Raw genomic sequence first — 22,825 nt, 5'->3', positions numbered from 1 at the left:
TCTTTCTTTTTTCTTCTTCTTCTTTTTTTTGTTTTTGCAGTTTTTGGCTGGGGCTGGGTTTTTAAACCCGCCACCTCCGGCATATGGGGCCAGTGCCCTACTCCGTTGAGCCACAGGTGCCACCCTTCTTTCTTATTTTTTACAGACAAGGTCTTGCTATGTCACTCAGGCTGGAGTACAGTGGTGCCATAGTAGCTCACCATCAAACCATTTTTAAATGGGGTTCAAGCAATCCTGTGTCTTCCTGAGGAGCTGGGACTACAAGTGCTACCACACCTGGCTAATTTTTTTAATTTTCTAGAGACAGGTCTTGCAATACTCAGGCTGGTCTCAAATTTCTGGCCTTGAGTGATTCCGCCACCTTGGCCTTCCAAAGAGCTGAGATTACAGGCATGGGCCAACAGGGCATCCAGGCCTGGGAAAGTGCCTTCATCTGCCTACAATACTATGCCGAGAAAGACTAGAGGCCTTCTGTGGGTCAACAGAACACTGCTGCAACTACAACAAAGGCTGGGGGCATGTGTGCCTGACCCTACTAATGCCATCAGCCTCATCTCCTTTCCAAAACCCTACTCTGTTCCAGTCACCATGGAATGTTATAAGTGGCCTCGTGGTTCCGGGTTTTTGCATCCTCTGTTACATGTACTTCTCCCTTTACCTGAATGTTCTCCCTACCTTTTTTTCTTGAATGATTATACATGCATTAAGTCCTAGAAGGCTTTCCTTGACATCCTCAAAAAGAGAGGGCCACATACTTTTCTGTTATCTTCTGACATCTCTACCATAAAAACTACCCAGCTTCAATTACTTGTTTATACGTCTGACTCTCCCACTGGGCTGGGAACCCATGCCTCTAGAAGGGATGAAAGGGATGGAAGTCATTTTTTTGTGTGTGGTTTTTGGCCGGGGCTGGGTTTGAACCCGCCACCTCCGGCAATTGGGACTGGCGCCCTACTCCTTGAGCCACAGGCGCCGCCCTGGGATGGAAGTCATTTAGCTTTACATTCCCAAAGCAGGCAATGGTCACTTAAATGCTTTTTGAAGGCACAAACATAGTATCAAATAATTAGTAAAATGTTTTAACTGCATTATGCAAATTTATTTCAAGTTTAATCTGTAAAACTAATTCAAATATAAATGGAAGAAAGAAAAGAAAACAAGTTGATGAAGGGCAAAGGGAACTAAGGACATCAGGGAGGAAATGCTCCAGGAAGACTTTACGAACATACCTAGTATACAGCACAATTTCACAGAAGAGATAAAATCTGTGTGAGGCTTATTTAACATTCTTAGATTTGGTTTCAGCATCCCTTCAGAATACAATGATAATGACTTACTGGTTGTAGAGCTCTGGATGCCTAACCAGGTTCTGAATAAATTCATTCAGTCCTGCTCTTCTTTGTTTAATAAAATCTGTTAAGAGAAATATAAGACCTTCGGTTTATTTATGTCAGATTATGTAACTATCATCAATACAATTACATAAGAATAAACAGGTATAGACGGTACATTTTGATTAAGAATCTATTTCTCAATTCATGCTTCTTGGTTACAATGAGGAATAAATGCTCAGAAATATACATCTATAAATCCAATAATTAACATAAATCAGATAATGTAGCTTCCAAAATAACTTAAAAGCTATCTATTTTGGATTGTGAATACATTCAACTACAAAACTTAGAAAACTACTTTGCTTTGTCTAACTCCTCATGTACTGTCAAGTAAAGAATAAAAATTAACACTAATAACTATCATGCTAACTTTTAAAAAACAAATGACAAAAATAAGTATTACTGGAAATCCTTTGCAACTGGGGAATAGTGATTAATTGATTAACTGAGTATTACCAAAACTCTGGTTTAACCCTCATTGTTAAAACCCCCTTGAAAATGTATGGATACATTGTCCTAACAAGTACTTGTAGAGCATCTTCTAAGTATTTTATTTGTTGATAATTGAGGGTCATATAATAGCAGTTTAGTAATAAATGTGAAGCATAAGCCTTTCTTTGAATTAGAAAACTTTAAGCAAGTATCTTGTCTCTGGTACTTATTGGATGACCTTAAACCTTTCTAAGACTTAAATCCTTACTTTAAAATGGGGATAACAACAGTATTCATATGTCAAAATGCTGCTATATGATTAAATGAGACACACAGTAATGCATATAAGCTTATAGCAGAATGTCTGGCAGATGGTTAGGATGTAATCATTAGCTGCTATTGTTTTTATTAAATGTGGGGTTAAAAAGCCATCATCCTAAACCCTAATACTTAAGAAATATACAGAAAAAACTGAAGAAATGTGACTTGATAAAGTGCCTCCTAATAGTGAATATCTGAATAAAAACCCACAAACATTATGTCACTTAATAATGAATTTTGGTTTAGTAAATCCACTCAATAAAGGATTTAAAGTACACCATTTGTCCCCAAACTGATGGGTTATTTCCAGTCACGTAGGTTTATTTCTACTTCTTATATGTTAAGTATGGCTGTTAAAGAACAAATATAAAATTAGGTGCGGACTTTTGGACTGATGCACTTGGTACATTTTTTGTCAACTATGAATTCTCTGAAGAATTTCAGGTATCTTGTAAGATTCTTCCAAGGACATTTTTTCATGTCACCAGACAATGCACATGTGAGGATTACATCAAAAACTGTACTTGAGGCTTGGGCCTGTAGCTTCCTGAGTAGGGTGCCGGCCACATACACTGAAGCTGGCAGGTTTGAGCCCAGCCTCGACCTGCTAAACAACAATGACAACGGCAACCAAAAAATAGTCGGGCATTCTGGTGGGCACCTATAGTCCCAGCTACCTGGGAGGCTGAGGCAATAGAATCGCTTAAGCCCAAGAGTTTTGAGGTTGCTCTGAGCTGTGATGCCACAGCACTCTACCAAGGGTGACATAGTCAGACTCTGTTTAAAAAAAATAAAAAATAAAAAACTGTACTTGAAAAACAGTTATTTCTTGAGAGCTGGACGTAGGAACATGGGAGGAAGAACTAATATGAATGACTGCATTGGGAATATTAAAAGAAAATTTTTTTTCTCCTTGGAGGCAGAGTCTTACTATGTTACCCTCTGAGCTACAGAGTGCTGTAGCATCACAGCTCACGGCAACCTCATACTCTTGGGCTTAAGCGATTCTCTTGCCTCAGCCTCCCTAGTAGCTGGGACTACAGGTTTCTGCCACATCACCCGGCGATTTTTGTGCTGTAGTTGCCATTATTGTTTAGCTGGCCCCTGCCGGGTCAAACCCACCAGCCTTGGTGTATGTGGCCGGCGCCCTACCCACTGAACTATGGGTGCTGCCTTTAAAAGAAATTTTTTTTTTTTTTTTTTGAGACAGAGTCTCAGTTTGTTGCCCTGGGTAGAATGCCCTGGCATGACAGCTCACAGCAACCTCCAGCTGTTGGGCTTAGGCGATTCTCTTGTCTCAGCCTCCCGAGTAGCTGGGATTACAGGTGCCCACCACAACACCCGGCTATTTTTTTTGTTGTTGTTGCAGTTTGGACGGGGCCGGGTTTGAATCTGCCACCCTTGGTATATGGGGCTGGCGCCCTACTCACTGAGCCACAGGCACTGCCCCTAAAAGTAAATTTTAATGACTGTATGGAAGGAGCTTTAAATTCTTCTGTGGATATTATTAAAGATGTTTTACTTTTGGAGACCAGTATGATAACAGAGGGAGTTTTCTTTTTTCAATGAGCTATAGACCGCGCTGCACTAAGCGCTACAGACTTTCTAGTTCATCACTAACTAAACAGTTTTGAAATCCCAGTGTGAGGCCCTATACGGAAAGAGAAAGAAAAAAGTCTGCAATCAAACAAGAAGTTCAGCAGCAGTCAGAATTTAGGAACAATTCCAAGCTTCATTTTTTTAGATCAACATTAAGCATGCAAATATCTGAAAAAATTCCAGAAAAGACTAAAATGTGTACCATGCCATTATAGGATTAAGTGCCAAGAATTTTTATAAGGTTGAGATATTGTGTTAAGAATTATAGTAGGCATTTTTAAAATCTCTCTAATGAAGAACTTACACAAACATATCTGTTGTAATTAAAAAGAAATTTCAATTAGAAATTCAGAAAAACCCTCAATGCTCAGATAATAAAATGAAAAGCTTTAGTCTCCAAAATAAGTATTAAACTGAACTATTCCCATTTCTATCATTTTGCTCTTCATGAAAAATCATCCAAAAGGACACTATCCTCAACAGTGTGGGGCAGAGGAAAGAATCATCGGACTGACTGAGGAGATGTTGGGTTTTACGACCAATGCCGTGAACTCTGCTTTTAAAGGCATCCTATGTTTACACACGAAGCAGACAGTAAAGAGCTGAGGGAATGAGCTCTGAAGACGGATGACCTGGCAAGTCTGATTCTGCCCTGGATTAGCTATGAGACTCGGGAAAATGGCCTCGTCTTGCAAAATAGAGGTAAAAGGCACTACTGTATAGATAGGAACTCAAATAACAGCACAGTCACCATGACGACTCCTACTAGTATAACGGCCTGCCACAGCAAAGGACACTGAAGTAGTCTCCTAACTCTGGATCTTGCCTGTGCCGCTTTCTGGCTTTCTAACCGCAAACAAATGCCCCCTTTCTTTATCTCATGATCTATAAGAGATCCTTCCAGCTATACCACTTTGTGATGGTCGTCTAAAAAAGAAAGGGCGTGGGAAGCTAGCTAACAAAATTATTCTACCTTATTTGGAATCCTTGATAATTTAGAAGTTTCAGTGATACAGTAAGTGATATTTAAAAGCTTTAACCTAATATTGAATAGCCTTTCTAAAAGAAGTCACTCAGGTGAAAATGGCATACAAGCATTCATTTATTCATTCATTAATCATCTATTATACACTTTAAAATGTGCAAGGCACTGGAAATACAAAAATGTTTCATTAATACCTGGTAACTATCCTCAAGAAGTTCACATTCTAGGCTGGGCAGGGTGGCTCACGCCTATAATCCTAGCACTCTGGGAGGCAGAGGCAGGTGGACTACCCTGGACTCAGAGGTTCGAGACCAGCCTGAGCCAGAGTGACACCCCATCTCTACCAGAAAAAAGCCAGGCGTTGTGCCGGGTGCCTGTAGTTCCAGCTACTTGGGAGGCTGAGGCAAGAGAATCTCTTAAGCCCAAGAGTTGGAGGTTGCTGTGAACTATGATGCCATGGCACTCTACCGAGAGCCACAAAGTGAGACTCTGTCTCAATAAAAAATAAATAAATAAAAAGGAAAAAAAAAGAACTTCACGTTCTAGTGGAGAAGAAATTTAAACAAATCACTACATACAGGCACACCAAGGGTACTAACAGCAAAGAACTCACAGGTTGTTTCAAGAGCAAAGAGATTCCCAACCTATCTAGGGATTAGCTCTTAAGAAAAATATCCTGGACAGCTGACATGACAACAAGGCTTATAAAAAGACCTGGGTAGATAGGAAGTCTGGACTTCAGTAGAACTCAAAGACTGGGACTGAAATAGGAAGTAGTCTTTTTATTTTGTACAAACTTATTTGTCTTCAATAAGCAGAGGTAAATATTGAGTAATAAAAGAAGTTTATAGCTAGGCCAGATGTGGTGGCTCACTCCTGTAATCCTAGCACTCTAGGAGCCCAAGGTAGGTAGACTGCCTGAGCTTAGAGGTTCAATACCAGCCTGAACAGGAACAAGACCCCACCTCTAAAAATAGCCAGACTTTATAGTCCCAGGTACTTGGAAGCCTGAAGCAAGAGAATTGCTTGAGCCCAAGAGTCTGAGGTTGCTGTGAGCTATGACACCATTTCACTCTACCAGGGGCGATAAAGTGAGACTCTGTCTTAAAAAAAAAAAGGAGTTTCTATCTAAGCTGTTTAAGGGAAGGATCATGCCTTCCTGGTGGGAATGCAAATTAATACTCAATCATCAGAGAAATGCAAATCAAAACTACTTTGAGATATCATCTAACTCCAGTAAGATTAGCCCATATCACAAAATCCTAAGACCAGAGATGTTGGCGTGGATGTGGAGAAAAGGGAATACTTCTGCACTGCTGGTGGGAATGCAAATTAATATATTCCTTTTGGGAAGATGTTTGGAGAACACTTAGAGACCTAAAAATAGATCAGTCATTCAATCCTATAATTCCTCTACTAGATATATGCCCAGAAGACCAAAAATCACATCATAACAAAGATGTTTGTACCAGAATATTTATTGCAGCCCAATTCCTAATTGCTAAGTCATGGAAAAAGCCCAAGTGCCCATCAATCCACGAATGGATTAATAAATTGTGCTATATGTACACCATGGAATATTATGCAGCCTTAAAGAAAGATGGAGACTTTACCACTTTCTTGTTTACATGGATAGAGCTGTGATATTTTTCTTACTAAAGTATCTCAAGAATGGAAGAAAAAGTATCCAATATACTCAGCCCTACTATGAAACTAATTTATGGCTTTCATATGAAAGCTATAACCCAGTTATAACCTAAGAATATGGGGATGAGGAAGGGGGAGAGACAGGGGAGGGAGGGGGGAGGATGGGCAGAGGGAGGGTGATTGCTGGGATTACACCTGCGGTGCATCTTACAAGGGTACATGTGAAACTTAGTAAACGTAGAATATAAATTTTTTTTTTTTTTTTTTTTGTAGAGACAGAGTCTCACCGTACTGCCCTCGGGTAGAGTGCCGTGGCTCACTCACACAGCTCACAGCAAGCTCTAACTCCTGGGCTTACGCGATTCTTTTGCCTCAGCCTCCGGAGCAGCTGGGACTACAGGTACCCGCCACAACGCCAGGCTATTTTTTTTATTGCAGTTTGGCCAGGGCTGGGTTTGAACCTGCCACCCTCGGCATAAGGGGCCGGCGCCCTACTCACTGAGCCACAGGCGCCGCCCAAATATAAACGTCTTAACACAATAACTAAGAAAATGCCAGGAAGGCTATGTTAACCAGTGTGATGAAAATGTGTCAAACGGTCTATAAAACCAGTATATGGTGCCCCACGATCACATTAACGTACACGGCTATGATTTAATAAAAAAAAAATTGATCTTTAGCCCTTAACATAATGTCTTACAAGGCACTTAATACTTACGAATAGGCTCGGTGCCCATAGCACAGTGGTTACCGTGCCAGCCATATACATCCAGACTGGTAGGTTCCAACCCAGCCCAGGCCAGCTAAACAACAATGACAACTGCACAACAACAAAAAAAACAGCCAGGCGTTGTACTGGGCACCTGTAGTCCCAGCTACTTGGGAGGCTAAGGCAAGAGAATAGCTTGAGCCCAAGAGTTTGAGGTTGCTGTGAGCTGTGATCCCACTGCACTTTACTGAGGGTGACACAGTGAGACTGTCTCAAAAAAATATATATGTAGATAGATATATATTTATATATGTTAAATAAATAATTAAATACTTGCAATTAAAGAAAATACTGAGCAACCATTTATACATTCTAGCAATTCACATTCTCTAAATTTCATAAAACCACCCCTTAATGAACTCAATTTCTTTATAATTTTGCCATTTTGTTATTTTCAACAATAAGCTTTTTTGGTAAACAAAAAAGTGGTTTCTATATTGATATCAGGATCCCATCAGCTTTTCCGGGCAGCGCCTGTAGCTCAGTGGCTAGGGTGTCAGCCACATACACTGAGGCTAGCAGGATTGAACCTAGTCCAGGCCAGATAAAACAATGGAAACAAAAAAAAAAAGCCGAAAGCCAAGAGTTCTGGCAGAAACCTGTAGTCCCAGCTACTAGGGAGGGAGCCTGAGGCAAGAGAATCACTTGAGTCCAAGAGTTTGAGGTTGCTGCGAGCTGTGACACCATAGCACTCTACCCAGGGTGACAATTTGAGACTCTGTCTTGGAAAAAAGAAAAGAAAAGAAAGAAAGAAATATGGTTTCCTTTGGGTGTGCCTTATAAAAAATCTTATATTCAAAATAAAATTTTAACTTTGAAAAATATAAGCAGAAATCATTCTTAAGCCTTCAAGCACATAAAACTCATCTTACAGAGGTTGGCAACCATCAGAATAAAGAAATAAAAAAAGAAAATGAAGACACAGGCTTGTGCTGCACCCCAAGGACTCAGAAAGATGTAAAACAAACTCAGGATGATGGCTGCCAAACACAAATAAAGTTAAAAGGGGAATTTCAGGCTCGGTGCCTGTGGCTCAAGCGGCTAAGGTGCCAGCCACATACACCTGAGCTGGCGGGTTCGAATCCAGCCTGGGCCCACCCAACAACAATGACGGCTGCAACCAAAAAATAGCCGGGCGTTGTGGCGGGTGCCTGTAGTCCCAGCTACTTGGGAGGCGGAGACAGGAGACTCCCTTGAGCCCAGGAGTTGGAGGTTGCTGTGAGCTGTGATGCCATGCCACTCTACCCAGGGCGACAGCTTTCTGTCTCAAAAAAAAGCGGGGGGGGGGGGCAATTTCAGGATAGTTTTCTAAGGTATGAATTTATTTTTAACTTTTCACTGTGGAAAATTTTAGAAATACACAAAAGGTGACAGACGAGCATAATGAACCACATGTACTCATTACCCTGCTTTAAAAATTACCATACCAACATTCTGGTATTGATGGCTCATTTATCCCTATTCTTCACTTTTTTTTCTGGAGTATTTTAAAGCAATTTTAGACAACTTTGTGGTTTTGTTTTTTTAAATACATCAATGTGTATTGCTGGTAATATCTTTTTTTAAAAAACATGAAATCATCTTACAATGTCCATAAAGTCTTCGATTTGCCTCCAATCTACAGACAGAGCTTAATTCTTCTCTTGAATGTGTGTTGGACTAATGACTATCTTTGAATTAACCGAATATGGTGGATGTGATGGTATGTGACTTCCAAGTCCAGGTCATAAAAGGCATTGCTAGTTCACTTGGATCATTCATTCCGGAAAAGCCAGTTGCCATGTTGAAAGGACAGCGAAGGCTATGTAGCCCACATGCAAGAAGGCTTTCTGCCAAGAACCACAAGAGTGAGTCATCTTGGAAGTGGATTCTCCTGCCCCAGTAAAGCTTTCATCATTGATGGTCTGTGCCTAGATCCATTAACTCATCAGAAGTTATACAGTGATTCTTCCCGTTTTGTCATTCCTTTTGCAATTATGAGCTGTTGATTCTTCTATGAAGAAGTACTACTTTCCATCATTAGCTCTTTGGTACAAAGAAATTATGTTTCATACCAAACAAGGATAAATGTTTGATTCTTTGACTGATTGCAAGAATAAAAAATCAGTAATCTAGTAACCTCTAAGGTATTTGATGAGTTGTTCTATTTTTTTTTTTGAAGAGTCCATGTGAACTCAAGGGTCTTTATATATTAATGTGTTCTAACCCACTCCAATACTCTTTCTCCATGTTCTAATTGTCCAATCTTTGCTCAACTAAAGCTCCCATAAATTCAGCTCTTTTGTAGTTTTGATAAACCTTCAGTAATTGCAGATTGCTTCTGTGTGAAAATTTAAGGCAAGATGTCTTGAGATAATCTTGTACATTGCTTGCCCAGAAGCTGAAATGACCGTTTTCCAGGAACTCTGGTTCCCTTGAGAGGAAAATGGTATTGAGAGATCACAACTTGAATGCTGGGGTTGTTGATTGCTACTTATTTGTTACTGCTTTTAGGCATTTCCAGGAGAGAACACTAATACATACGGTTTGAAAATGTAAAAAAAAGAAAAAAATTATGATTCCATGTTATGTTTGAAAATGAAGCAAAAAGTATAGGATTTTCACTTAAAATCTTTGATTTCATATTTGTTTCTCTTTCCTCTTCTGCCTAAAATCTTGTTTCCCATGACATTAACATAATTCCAGGATAACAACTTTATATAACTTACTATCGAATGCCATATAAAACTTCTTTGAAGGTTTTTGTTTTTGTCTTTGGCATATAAACCCATGAGATATAGTCAAAATCTTATTATTCTAATGATTAATTATTCTCTAAGTATTTACAACAAAAATCAAAATATAGTTAGGTTATTTTTTCCTTTAGTTTATTTTCCATTGTTAGAGGTCTCTTTGTTATTGTATTTTAATTTTTGTTTTTAAATCATGTAAAACAAGGGCTGGGCCCAGTGGCTCATGCCTGTAATCCCAGCACTTGGAAGGCTGAGGTGGATGGATTGCCTGAGCTTGCAGGTTCCAGAACAGACTGAGCCAGTGCAAGACCCTGCCTCTAAAATATAGCCAGGCGTTGGGAAGCTGAGGCCAGAGGATCACTTGAACCCAAGAGTTTGAGGTTGCTGTGAGGTAAGACGCCACAGCACTCTACCAAGTGTGACCAAGTGAAACTCTGTCTCAAACATACATACATACATAAATTATGTAAAACAAATACATGGTTCCAAAGTCAAAACAATGAACAAGATTCACTCAGGGACATTTAACTTCCACTTCTGTTGGGTCCCCTAGCCTCTCCCTCCTCAAAGTCCCAGTTTTGATTTATTCCTTCATCATCTCCTCAGTAGAGTGCTGTGGCGTCACAGCTCACAGCAACCTCCAGCTCTTGGGCTTTGGGGATTCTCTTGCCTCAGCTTCCCAAGTAGCTGGGACTACACGTGCCTGCCACAACACCCAGCTATTTTTTTTGAAGTTTGGCCAGGACTGTGTTTGAACCCACCACTCTCGTTATATGGGGCTGGTGCTTCCCTGAACATACATCATTTTATGTGCAGTTTATCTTTGGGATAGATTCCTAGAAATGTAATTTCTTGGTCCAAGTGAAATACATACAGTTTTCCTAAATGTTACCAAATTTCCATTGACATGGATTTCCATTTGGCATTCCTACCGGCAAAATGTAAGAATGCCTGTTTCCCCAGCAAGGCTTAACCAAACACCTATTTCTGAATTTTTACATTAAGACTTACATTTGCTATCCCTAATGCTTTTCAAGATTTCTGTTACATACAATGTAGTTCACTGTTACTAAATCATATACAACACACTTTAAGATAGACTGCAAATGGCTTTTCAATAAAAATCCATTTTTAGTGTCAAATAATTAATTCATTAAAACATAGGTACCATTGGGCATTCAGTCTGGTATCTTGTCTTTTATAAGAAAGGAGTAGAGCTGCGGATCTTTTACTTCTTTGTGCCTTCATTCCTTGAAGGAATGACTGTCTTCACGATTCAACTAAGGGCCCTACAGAACTCCAACCCAAGTTCAAGTGTCATCACTAGCATCGTTTGATTTTTCTTAAAGTCTTTCTGCCACTTCATATTAATTAATTTTCTCAGTCAGATCATACCTGACACTTCACTTATCTCTCATTCTCTTCTTTATGTGGCATTACTAAGCAATTATCAAAATTTCTTACAGATTTATCATTAGAAGAGCTTTTGCACACGGCTCATTTTTTAACCCTATTCCCACTCGAGTCCCTGTTTTCATTATCTAACGCCATGACTGGTAGGAATACTCTCTTAACCAGCCTCCCACTCTCTACTTGGTCTCTCCTCTCTGCAGTGCCTACTACAGGGTATTCTAAAAGTCTCCACACATAGGAAAAACTTTAACACAACAGATCCCTTAGACTGTGTTCTCCAGGAGTAAGGGAGAAGACTGTGTATGTTACAAAGAGGTGGCCATAGAGAACACATAGAGAATATTTTGTAATTTTTTTCTACATATCTATATCTATCTTTCTTTAATTCAAATTGAGTAAAAAAGGGAAATTAGAGGCTCAGCACCTGTAGCTCAGCAGCTAGGGCGCCAGCCACATACACTGGAGCTGGCGGTTCGAACCCAGTGCAGGCCTGCCAAATGATAACTACAACAAGAAAAGAAAAAACAAAACCAGCCAGGCATTGTGGCAGGCGCCTGTAATCCCAGCTTCTTAGGAGGCTGAGGCAAGAGAATCACTTAAGTCCAAGAGTTGGAGGTTGCTGTGAGCTGTGACAGTATCACACTCTACCGAGGACAATATAGTGAGACTCTGATGCAAAATAAAAAATAAAATAAAATAATGGGAAATTAGACAAATTGATATACTTAAAGCCTAAAAGAGGATATTTTTACAATCCTAGTATCTGCTACCCTTAAATTAAATGCCAATGATGGCATGTATAAGGATTTTTACAAAGTACAATAAACTTTACACACAGTGGAACAGACTATTATGTGACATTATTCAGCAATATGATTACTAGAATCTGTCTCATTACAATAGCAAAAATATTTTCAGCATGTACCAAAGAAATGCTTGAACTATGTATCTTACTATGTAGAACAAAATTATATAAAATTATATATATATATAATATATATATATATATAATATATATATATATATATAATATATATATATATCGATCCATCTATCTTGGGCTCGGTCCCTGTAGCTCAGAGGTTAGGGCACCAGCCACATACACTGGAGCTGGCATGTTCAAATCCAGCCTAGGCCCGCCAAACAACAATGACAACTACAACCAAAAAATAGCTTGGTGTTGTGGCAGGCGCCTATAGTCCCAGCTACTTGGGAGGCTGAAGCAAGAAAATCGCTTAAGCCCAAGAGTTGGAGGTTGCTGTGAGCTGTGATGCCACAGCACTCTACCGAGGGTGCAAAATAAAACTCTGCCCCCCACCCCCCAAAAAATATATACATATGTATATAGGTTCAGTGCCCATAGCTCAGTGGCTAGGGTACACTGAGGCTGGCGGGTTCGAACCCAGCCTGGGCCTGCTAAACAACAATGACAACTACAACAAAAAAATAGTCCCAGCTACTTTCAGAGGCTGAGGCAAGAGAATTGCTTAAGCCCACGAGCTTGAGGTTGCTGTGAGCTATGACTCCACAGCATCCTACCGAGGGTGACATAGCAAGACTCTATCTCAAAAAAAATAAATAAATAAAAAGTTTCTAAATGTAAAAATAAATTCCATTTCTGGCATTGTTTAAAGTTAGAAAAGTACCCCTAAGTTAGCGATTACTAAATTTATCTGAGGCAAGATTGCTTGAGTTTAACTTCCGAAGCTGCCATTTACCCTGTGTGTGTGACCCTGAGCAAAATAATGAACCTAACTGTGCCTCAGTTTCCTTATCTAATAATGACAACAATACCTACCTTATAGGCTTGTTGTAAGGATTGAATAAATTAAAACACCTGGCACACAGTAAGCACATTCCAGAAGCAGTATTTTCATAAAGCACAAGATCAATTAGTTTTCTAAAGTCCTGCACTATGACACAGTCCAATGAATATGCTCATGACTTCTTCAAACCTGAACTACCACTTAATTCCTGGTCTATAAAGTTACAGCTTACCTGGATCAAAATTATCACCAAATATTCTCTTGGCAGGAATCTTCAGGGCCATAGCAGGAAACTGCTTCTTTAACTAAAAAAAATTTAAAATAACATTACAAATTACAAATAATTTTGCAAGTGGTCTAGTTATGCATGCACCAAAACCAAATATAACCTGATTTTGAAGAAAACCCATTCTAAAACACTTTTAAACAGATGCCCACCCAGTGCACAGTATTAAGTTATACCAGTAAACCACACACTGACTCAGCATCTTTATTTGCCCCAATAAAACACTTGGTATCTGTGTTGCCTTCTATCAGTTACTTAACATCTCTGGGCCTCAGTTTTCTGGCCTGTGAAATGGAAGTAATTTTAGCAATTCCTTTACAGATTTATTGTGAGACTTAGAGGAGATTGGATGTTAAGTGCTTGGACGAGAATCTGATGTGTAAGTACATGTTACTCACCATTTATTACCTCAAGAGGAGATGTGATCTTTTGTGTTCCCTCTACATGAACAGATTAACAATAGTTTTCTTTCTTTTCTTTTTTTTTTTTTTTTTTGTTTTTTTGAGACAGAGCCTCAAGCTGTTGCACTGGGTAGAGTGCCATGGCATCACAGTTCACAGCAACTTCCAGCTCCTGGGCTTAGGTGATTCTATTGCCTCAGCCTCCCAAGTAGCTGGGACTACAGGCGCCCACCACAATGCCCGGATAGTTTTTGGTTATAGATGTCATTGTTTGGCGGGCCCGGGCTGGATTCCAACCTGCCAGCTCTGGTGTATGTGGCTGGCACTGGCCGCTTAAGCTAGAGGTCCTGGGCCAACAACAGTTTTCTTAAAAAGCTGATGTATTGACACCTGCCCACGCTCGATGGGCTCCAGGTAGGGTCTCCAGCCCGGGTCGGAGTCCGGGGCTCCACGTCCTGCCCCCCTCCAGCGCCCAGGCCAACGGGAGGCATTAGAGGTGAAAAGGAGATCAGGTCACCACCAAGGGAAATGTATCCGGAATGTTCTCAATGTCTGCCCTCTGGCTGAGTGAATGGATTGCTGCAGTTCAGGCCTGTTGAATCAACAAGGCATTCAGTAGTGAGACTTTTATTATCAAATAGTACTGACGGAGGAAGTTTAGTTTCCTCTTCTGGTGAGAGGATATTCTGTGATGGTTTAAATTTTTCAGGGCTACTCATCAAAACATCGTCTGATATAATTGAAGAATTAGCTCCATTCCTTCCACAACATCTGAAATTTCTTCTTTTTTGTTAATATTATCTGCTACTCCACCAGCAAGAAGAGGCAAACTCAATTCTTTCACTGGGTAAGTAATGCACGCCAAAGTTTACCCTATTTTCATCATGTTTCGCTTCGATTAAATCTTGTGATCCAGGACACTGAGCATCTTCTCCTAGGTTGCTCTGGCTTTCAGGAGTATTTTCGAACAAAGTCTTCTTATCATCGTGTTCATTTTTGGTACTCCAAGGACTGGAACTCTCTGGTGATGCAGTTTGTCCTAGGAGGCCCACCGCACCCCTGCTCTGAGACGCAGCTTTGCTGACAGACTTAGGTGTTCAACGTCTTTTGAGAAGGATGTTCAAAAGAAATGGAAAGTCTTGAAAATGATATAACGGGACTTTCAACCCTGAAAAATCCAGCATCAAACACTATTTTATCAATCTCCTTTGGCATCCTAGAGGCTGCTGCCTCCGCATGTTCTCCCAGCTTCGTCTTCTCTCTCTCTGCACTTTTTATTGCAGCCAAGCGATTTCTAGCTGCAATTCTTCCTCCATCATGTGGAAGAATTTGTTTTGGTTTATTCACCATACTTGAGATGACTTTTTTCCTGAAAACTAAAATGCTTGCATTACTATTGTTTTGCCACCCAGATTCTTCAAGTCTGGTCAGATTGTTGAATTTTTGCTTTACATCTTCTATCTGAAAACTAATCATATCCCAGAACCTGTCCAGATCTGTGTGAGTAATCTCCTTTTCACCTTGTTTATATTCACAATCATTCACTAGTCCTTCAAATTGTTTGACCCTTTCCTTCATAAGGAGTCTTGTTGGACCAACTGCTGTGCGAATACGATCTTTAGCATCATCTGGAATGTCCGATCTCAGCTTCTTCTCCCCCTGAAGGCAACTTGACATTGTTAATTTCTCAGTTTCTGACTGGAGGATATTTCTGAAATATGGTACATATCTGTCCTTCCTTCATTTCAAGTGATGGGACCTCTGTTACTGGAAGGCCATTTGACTTTTTAATAGATTTATTATGATTTAAGACCTGTTCTTCATTCCAAACAGTTAGAGAACCCAAAGGATGTTGTAATTTATTTGAATCTTGCTGTACTAACTCAGTAGCTGACATTTTACATTTTAGCACCAAAATATCTTTTGTTGCTTCTTGAGTCTTATCCTCTTCTATTTTGCAAGGGGTCCAGGTGTAAAACTGGGTGTCGAGAAATCGTCAGCACTTCTGGGAGTCATGGGTGTGACTTGATAGGTCTTCAGACCATCCAGGGGCTTTGCAGGTTTTGTTTCTTTTTGGGGGGCGGGTCTTCCTTTATTTGGTGCCTTTCTTCCTGGTTCACTGTCACCAGTGGCTCTTGAGAATGGCTTTCTTGCTGTGCTGGATGAGACTGCTCCAGCAACCTGCTTTGCTGCTTGAGCAGCAGATCAGGTCATTCTCACCGACGTGGACACTACAGGCTGTCCAACTTTTCCCTCTTTGTCCAACACTTTGTTTTCAGAAGTTTGTCTTTGACCAGGTCATACTGCTGGTCATACTCCCATTATTGGGAGTGATGTTCGAGCAGTACGAGTGAGCCTCCTAGGACAAACCAAACAGGTCTTTGGCCTTTGACCTTGTAATCCATACAGAAGAAGTCTTTTGTGGCCCAGCTTTCATAGCATTCAGGTTTGATGAAAGGAAACCAGGCGTATCAGGTCTATAAAAACCCACTTTAAACGCTTCTCGTTTAGCTTTCTCTTTCTCTGTGCTTTCAATTTTTGTAGTTGCTTTTCTTCTTTGTATTTTTGGAGCGTTTGTTTTCGTTGGTCACACAGAACAGTTTTTATTGACCTTGGCTTGGCGTTTTCTAGAGCAAGCTCTTGAGATGTCTCATCTAATTCAACAAGAATTCTACCTTCCAAGGTTGGAATGCTGACATCTTTCAAACCAAAGAGTCTATTTTGTTCATATTCCTTATGTCTGTTTTTGTTTCTCAGACAGTGATTTCCTTTGAGCAAGTTTAGTCCTAATCATTTCAGTACTGAAATCCTTTCTGAACCGACTGGCAAAATGTGATGAAGACATTCTGAAGCACCTCCTAGCGTGAATCTCAAGTGAATCAAAAGTTAAGGAACCCTGGAAGTGGACGCACACCACCGCCTCCAAGGCTCGCCTCCATACAACTCAAACTTCCTGCACTGAGCCCATCTTTGGATTTTTAAATAATGCTTTCTGAGTATTGTATATAAAATTTTAGAAGTGAAATTTCTGTGCCAATGGATATAGAAACATTGCTTTAAATTTTTGCTAAATATTGAAAAAAAAAGCTGATGGATTTTGCTTTAAATAACCTCTGCTCTAGCCTTCTTATTAATATTCTAATACATTCAGGCGGCACCTGTAGCTCAGTGGGTAGGGTGTCAGAAACATACACGGAGGGTGGTGGGTTTGAGCCTGGCCTGAACCTGTTAAACAATGACAACTGCAACAAAAACAAAAAAAAAAATAGCCAGGCACAGTGGCAGGCACCTGTAGTCCCAGCTACTAGGAGGCTGTGGCAAGAGAATCACTTGAAAACAAGAGGTGGAGGTTTTGAGCTGTGATGCCACAGCACTCTACCAAGGGTGACATAGTGAGCCTCTGTCTCAAAAAAAAAAAAATTCTAATGCATTCATATCAGATTTGCATGTCCCCAGAGAAGGTAATCTTGGCCCTGAAGAAATTAAATTTGAGACAGTAAAGTCACAAAAATGGGTTATATTTATAACATAAACTTAATATAAACAAAAACCACACGCAAATATAAAAACTACAGTTCTAACACCTCGAAATACCAAGAATAAAAGAATGCATTAATCACTTTACAATATAGGCATACTGTCAACTGGAAAATCTATAAAAAAAGAAAAAGACTTTTTTTTTTTCTTTTGGCCAGGGCTGGGTTTGAAGCCGCCACCTCCGGCATATGGGACCGGCACCCTACACCTTGAGCCACAGGCGCCGCCCAGAAAAAGACTTTTTTTCACAAAAGTTTGTAGAGGAAAGAAAAGAGAGGCAAAGAGGAATTTGGTGATTAAAAGACACTTGATAGGGCGGCACTTGTGGCTCAAAGGAGTAGGACGCTGGCCCCATATGCCGGAGGTGGTGGGTTCAAACCCAGCCCCAGCCAAAAATCCACAAGAAAGAAAAAGACACTTGATAGAGCTATTAACCAGTCCTTTGAACACTAACTGGATTTTTTTTTTTTTGAGAGAGAGAGTTTTGGCTTGGCACCCATAGCACAGTGGTTATGGCACCAGCCACATACACCAAGGGTGGCAGGTTTGACCTGGGGCAGCTAAGCAACAGTGACAACTGCAACAAAAAAAATAGCCGGGCGTTGTGGTGGGCTCCTGTAGTCCCAGCTACTTGGGAGGCTGAGGCAAGAGAATCTCTTGGGCCCAAGGGTTTGAGGTTGCTATAAGCTGTGGCACCACATACTCTACCGAGAGTGACATAGTAGGGTTCCCTCTCAAAAAAAAAAAAAAGAAAGAAAGAAAGAAAGAAAAGAAAAGAAAAAAGAGAGTTTCACTTTGTTACCCTTGGCAGAGTGTCGTTATAGTTCACGGCAACCTCAAACTCTTGGCTTAAACGATTCTCTTGCCTCAGCCTCCCGAGCAGCTGGGACTACAGACACCCACCACAATGCCTATTTTTAGAGATGGAGTCTCTCTCTTGTTCATACTGGTCTTAAACCCATGAGCTCAGGCAATCCACCTGCTTCAGCCTCTCAGAGTTCTAGGATTACAGGCATGAGCCACCATGCCTGGACTCTAATTAGATATTTGATACTAGGCATTACTGTTCTTTTTTTTTTTTTTTTTTGTAGAGACAGGGTCTCACTTTATGGCCCTCGGGAGAGTGCGGTGGCCTCACACAGCTCACAGCAACCTCCAACTCCTGGGCTTAAGCGATTCTCTTGCCTCAGCCTCCCGAGTAGCTGGGACTACAGGCGCCCGCCACAACGCCCAGCTATTTTTTGGTTGCAGTTCAGCCAGGGCCGGGTTTGAACCCACCACCCTCGGTATATGGGGCCGGCGCATTACCGACTGATCCACAGGCGCCGCCCCCTTTTTTTTTTTTAATGTGATAGTGGTTTTGGTTTTAAGAATTTTTATCTTTTGGCTGGGTGCAGTGGCTCACTCCTGTAATCCTAGCACTTTGGGGAGTCAAGGTGGGTAGACTGAGCTCTGAAGTTCAAGACCAGCCTGAGCATGGGCAAGACCCCATTTCTATAAGAAAAAAACACAAATGGCAAGGCATTGTGACGGGTTACCTGTAGTTCCAGCTACTCAGGAGGCTAAAGCAAGAGGATCACTTGAACCCAAGAGTTTGAGGCTGGTATAAGCTATGACACCATGGCACTCTCTAGCAAGAGCGACAAAGTAGAACTCTATTTCAACAAAAAAAAAAAAAAAGAATTTTTATCTTTTAGAGATGTACACTAAAATATTTACAAATGAAATGATATCTGAGATCTGTGTCAAAATCATTGATGGAATGGTACAGGATGGAGATTAATTAATCAAGAATAGCCATGTACTGGTAATTGTTGAAGGCTAGTGGTACAGTTACGTTATATTACTTTCTATATTTATACTAATCTACTTCTGCATGTATTCGACAATTTCTATAATAAAAAGTTTAAAAATATAAACTATAGTCATCAAATATACATTTAAGCTGACAATAAAATGCTTACAGTTTGGAAAATTTTATTATATTTTTTATCTTTTCTTTTACTCTAAAAGGAGAATAGTTCAAGAATTTGTGTTTTTTGAAATACAGGCCAAGTTTAACCTCATGTCTGCAGTTTCAAAGAACACAACTGATACCATTTTTCTGTTTTATTTCCTGCCCCTCACCACAGGAGGCAGAATTAAAAGGAGTTATACAAAAAGACAGAGGTAGACACAAAAAGGAATGAAGTAAGAAAAAGATGGAAAAAAGGAAGAGATATAGAAGAGCAACAAGGGAGATGAATGATAATAAATGAATTACATATTAAAAAATTCTGCTGCAAAAGTTTAAAGACAGGGCATTTCAAAGAAGAGAGAAAATAAGTGATCATGGGGGAAGGGGCTCATACAAGTTTTATTACTTCACCTTTATTATTAAAGATATACAAATATACACACATATATATATATTTTTTTTTTTTTGAGATATAGTCTCACTTTGTCACACTGGGTAGAGTGATACCCTGGCATCACAGTTCACAGCAACTTCAAATTCTTGAGCTCAAGTGATTCTCTTATCTCAGCCTCCCAAGTAGCTGCAACTACAGGCGCCCACCACAACACCCAGCTATTTTTTTTTTTCAGAGACGGGGTCTCACTCTTGCTCAGGCTGGTCTGGAACTCTTGAGCTCAAGCAATCCACCCACCTTGGCCCCCCAGAGTGGTACGATTACAGGTGTTGAGCCACCTCACCCGGCCAAAGGTACACAAATATTAACACTCTGTCTATGAGATCATCAGCTATTTAATTCATAAAACCAACTTCAAGTGCAGCACTGGGATGGATCGCCATACTGCTCAGTTTTTAGGTGAAATTCCCTGTACACCCCTTCCTTTTATGAACAGTTCTGCTAAAGGTAAGTTTAGAAAGTAAGTGTAGCCTATAAAATATTTTAAGCAGAATGTAGAAAGAAGTCTCAAATTTCAGTTATTACTATTTCTTTTTCTTTTTTTTTTTTTTGGCTGGGGCCAGCTTTGAACCCGCAACTTCTGGTCTATGGGGCTGGCACCCTACTCCTTGAGCCACAGGCGCCACCGTTACTACTATTTCTTTAAACAAAATTTCGGCTTATCTAAGAAGATCATATAAACTGTGTTCATATGAGAAAGATATTGTAATGTTATTTTTCCCTGAGCATAACTAGGTATCCCAGTGGGTACAGAGTTTACAATCCTCAAAACAAGGATGAACATGCAGATAACAGGTATCTAAGAGTTTTCAGCAGAACGAACAGTTCAACTCTTACTCAGTTTCCAAAATAAAACCATTTTTTAAAAATTACGGAAGGCAGCCTGGGTACAGTGGTTCATGCCTGTAATCCTAGCACTCTGGGAGGCTGAGGTGGGTTGAGTGCCTGAGCTCACAGGTTCGAGACCAGACTGAGCCAGAGTGAGATCTCCATCTCTAAAAACAGCCAGGCATTGTGGCGGGCGCCTATAGTCCCAGCTACTTGGGAGGTTAAGGCAAGAGAATCACTTAAGCCCAAGAGTTCGAGGTTGCCTGAGCTGTGACACCACAGCACTCTATCAAAGGTGAGAAAATAAGACTCTGTCTCAAGAAACAAAAAAAATTATAGAAGGCTAGCCAGGCATTGTGGTGGGTGCCTGTAGTCGCAGTTACTTGGGAGGCAGAGGCAAGAGGACCACTTGAGCCCAAGAGTTTGAGATTACTGTGAGCTGTGATGCCAGAGCACTCTATCCAGGACAATACAGACTATGTCTCAAAAAGAAAATCATGGAAGGTATTTATTTGTATGCACAAAGTTCTACTGGCTTATACTTCTTTCAAAAGTGGAACTTTGGCAGGGAACAGTGGCTTATCTTGTAATCCTATCACTTGGGCCTCTGTGTAGGATCTTCAAGGCAACACTGTCCACAAACATTGGTACCTGTGTAAGATCTGGCCTGATGTATCACAACAGAGGTGGTCTGTGGCCTACTCTAGAAAGTATGTACTAGGAGCACTGCAAACACTAGATTATGAATACTATTTCATATCTGCACTATGAATGCATAAAAATAGGTTTTAATTATTTAAGTAAATAGCTAGGGTCTCTCATCCCAGGTAACTATCAGAAATTCTGAAAGTTTATACACATTTCAGTTGTGTGAGGTACTTAAAATCTGGAACCTGAGACTTACCTTGTAACTAAGTATGAAAGGAGAGTGGGTACATGACATAATTTCAAACTTAAACCTTACAGTTGGGCAATTTAAACAGAAATATCTTGATGACTAACCATTATCAAAGAGGTAGGTAGAAACAATTGATTTCTAACATTCTAGGACAGTAAAATGTACAGGGTGGCCATAAAGTTCGTGCATGAACTTTAAGCCATTATCTAGTTCTCTTACTTTCAATGATTTATTTGGAACCTCTCAATGGTATCTGTTCATCTTCTTCTCTAAGAATTCTTTAGAGTTACAATGCATTTGAAAAATCTTACCCTTTCTTCTTATCTGATATGTGCAAATATTAATTTAATCATTCAAATAAATCTCTCTCATTTGGTCATTTTCTCAGGTTATTTTGTTTTAAACAAAAATCTTATAAAACGACTATTCCTTACAGTGTTATAAAGTTTATCAAACTCTGCATATCTCCTGAAGACAAACCATTCACTCCTGCCCACTGAGACCAGAACTTTATAAACCTGTGGAGATAAAAAGTAACATAATGAAACAAAATTCAATTGCAAAAAAATTTACTGTCTATTTAAATACGTGAAAATCTGTTTTCTTATCCACGACACTGATATATATTGTGATTCTGTAAGATACATAAGCATGTCAACTAAAACACTTATTATATCTTGACAAAAGGTGATATTCTATTTTAGAAATGTTGCTGGGCATGGTGATTGCTGCCTATAATCCTAGCACTTTAGGAGTCTTGAGGCAGAAAAATCACTTGAGGCCAGGAGTTTGAGACCAGACTAGGCAACAGCGAGAACCCATCTCTATAAACAAAATCAGCCGGACAAGGTGGCAGACACTTGCAGTTCCGGGTCCTCAGAGGGGTGAGGCTGAGGACTGCTGAGGTCAGAAGCTACGACGATGCCACTGCCCTCCAAGCTGGGCGACAGAATAATACCTTGTCTCCAAAAGTTGTGAAATATTTCTGTAATTTTCAAAGAATAACACTATGTTTGCTGTGGATTTTCTCTGAAAATTACAGAAATGTTTCTTTGTGCTCATTATTTAGAGCTATTAAATTCTCTCATTTTATCATTCTTGCGTCATATTTTTCCCCAAGAATAAAATATTATAGATTCAATTGACGTCATTTTCCTCTCTTCTTCCTCAGCCATATATATATATATATATATATATATTTTTAGAGACAGATTCTCACTTTGTTGCCCGTGGTAGGGTGCTGGCATCACAGCTCACAGCAACCTCCAGCTCTTGGGCTTAGACGATTCTCTTGCCTCACTCAGCCTCCTCAGTAGCTGGGACTACAGGTGCCCGCCACAACGCCCTGCTATTTTTTTGTTGCAGTTTGGCTGGGGCTGAGTTCGAACCCACCACCCTCGGTATAT

At 40.1% G+C, this 22,825-nt stretch overlaps 1 protein-coding gene across 1 annotated transcript in view; it reads right to left on the bottom strand.

Annotated features, from left to right (window-relative positions):
• LOC128563566 (uncharacterized) overlaps positions 1-22,825 on the bottom strand; it is an 856,840-nt gene that overhangs the window by 534,790 nt on the left and 299,225 nt on the right. Inside the window, exons 9-11 of the mRNA XM_053558951.1 lie at positions 21,854-21,937; positions 13,291-13,363; positions 1,338-1,413 (exon numbers count right to left, since the gene is read on the bottom strand). Coding sequence (XP_053414926.1) covers positions 1,338-1,413; positions 13,291-13,363; positions 21,854-21,937 — 233 coding nt within the window. The remainder of the gene's footprint in view (positions 1-1,337; positions 1,414-13,290; positions 13,364-21,853; positions 21,938-22,825) is intronic.

The sequence above is a fragment of the Nycticebus coucang genome, chromosome 13 (genome assembly GCF_027406575.1).
Source record: "Nycticebus coucang isolate mNycCou1 chromosome 13, mNycCou1.pri, whole genome shotgun sequence".
Lineage (NCBI taxonomy): Eukaryota > Metazoa > Chordata > Mammalia > Primates > Lorisidae > Nycticebus > Nycticebus coucang.
The sequence above is the reverse complement of the archived record's forward strand: the minus strand, read 5'-3'. Positions and strand labels throughout refer to the sequence as shown.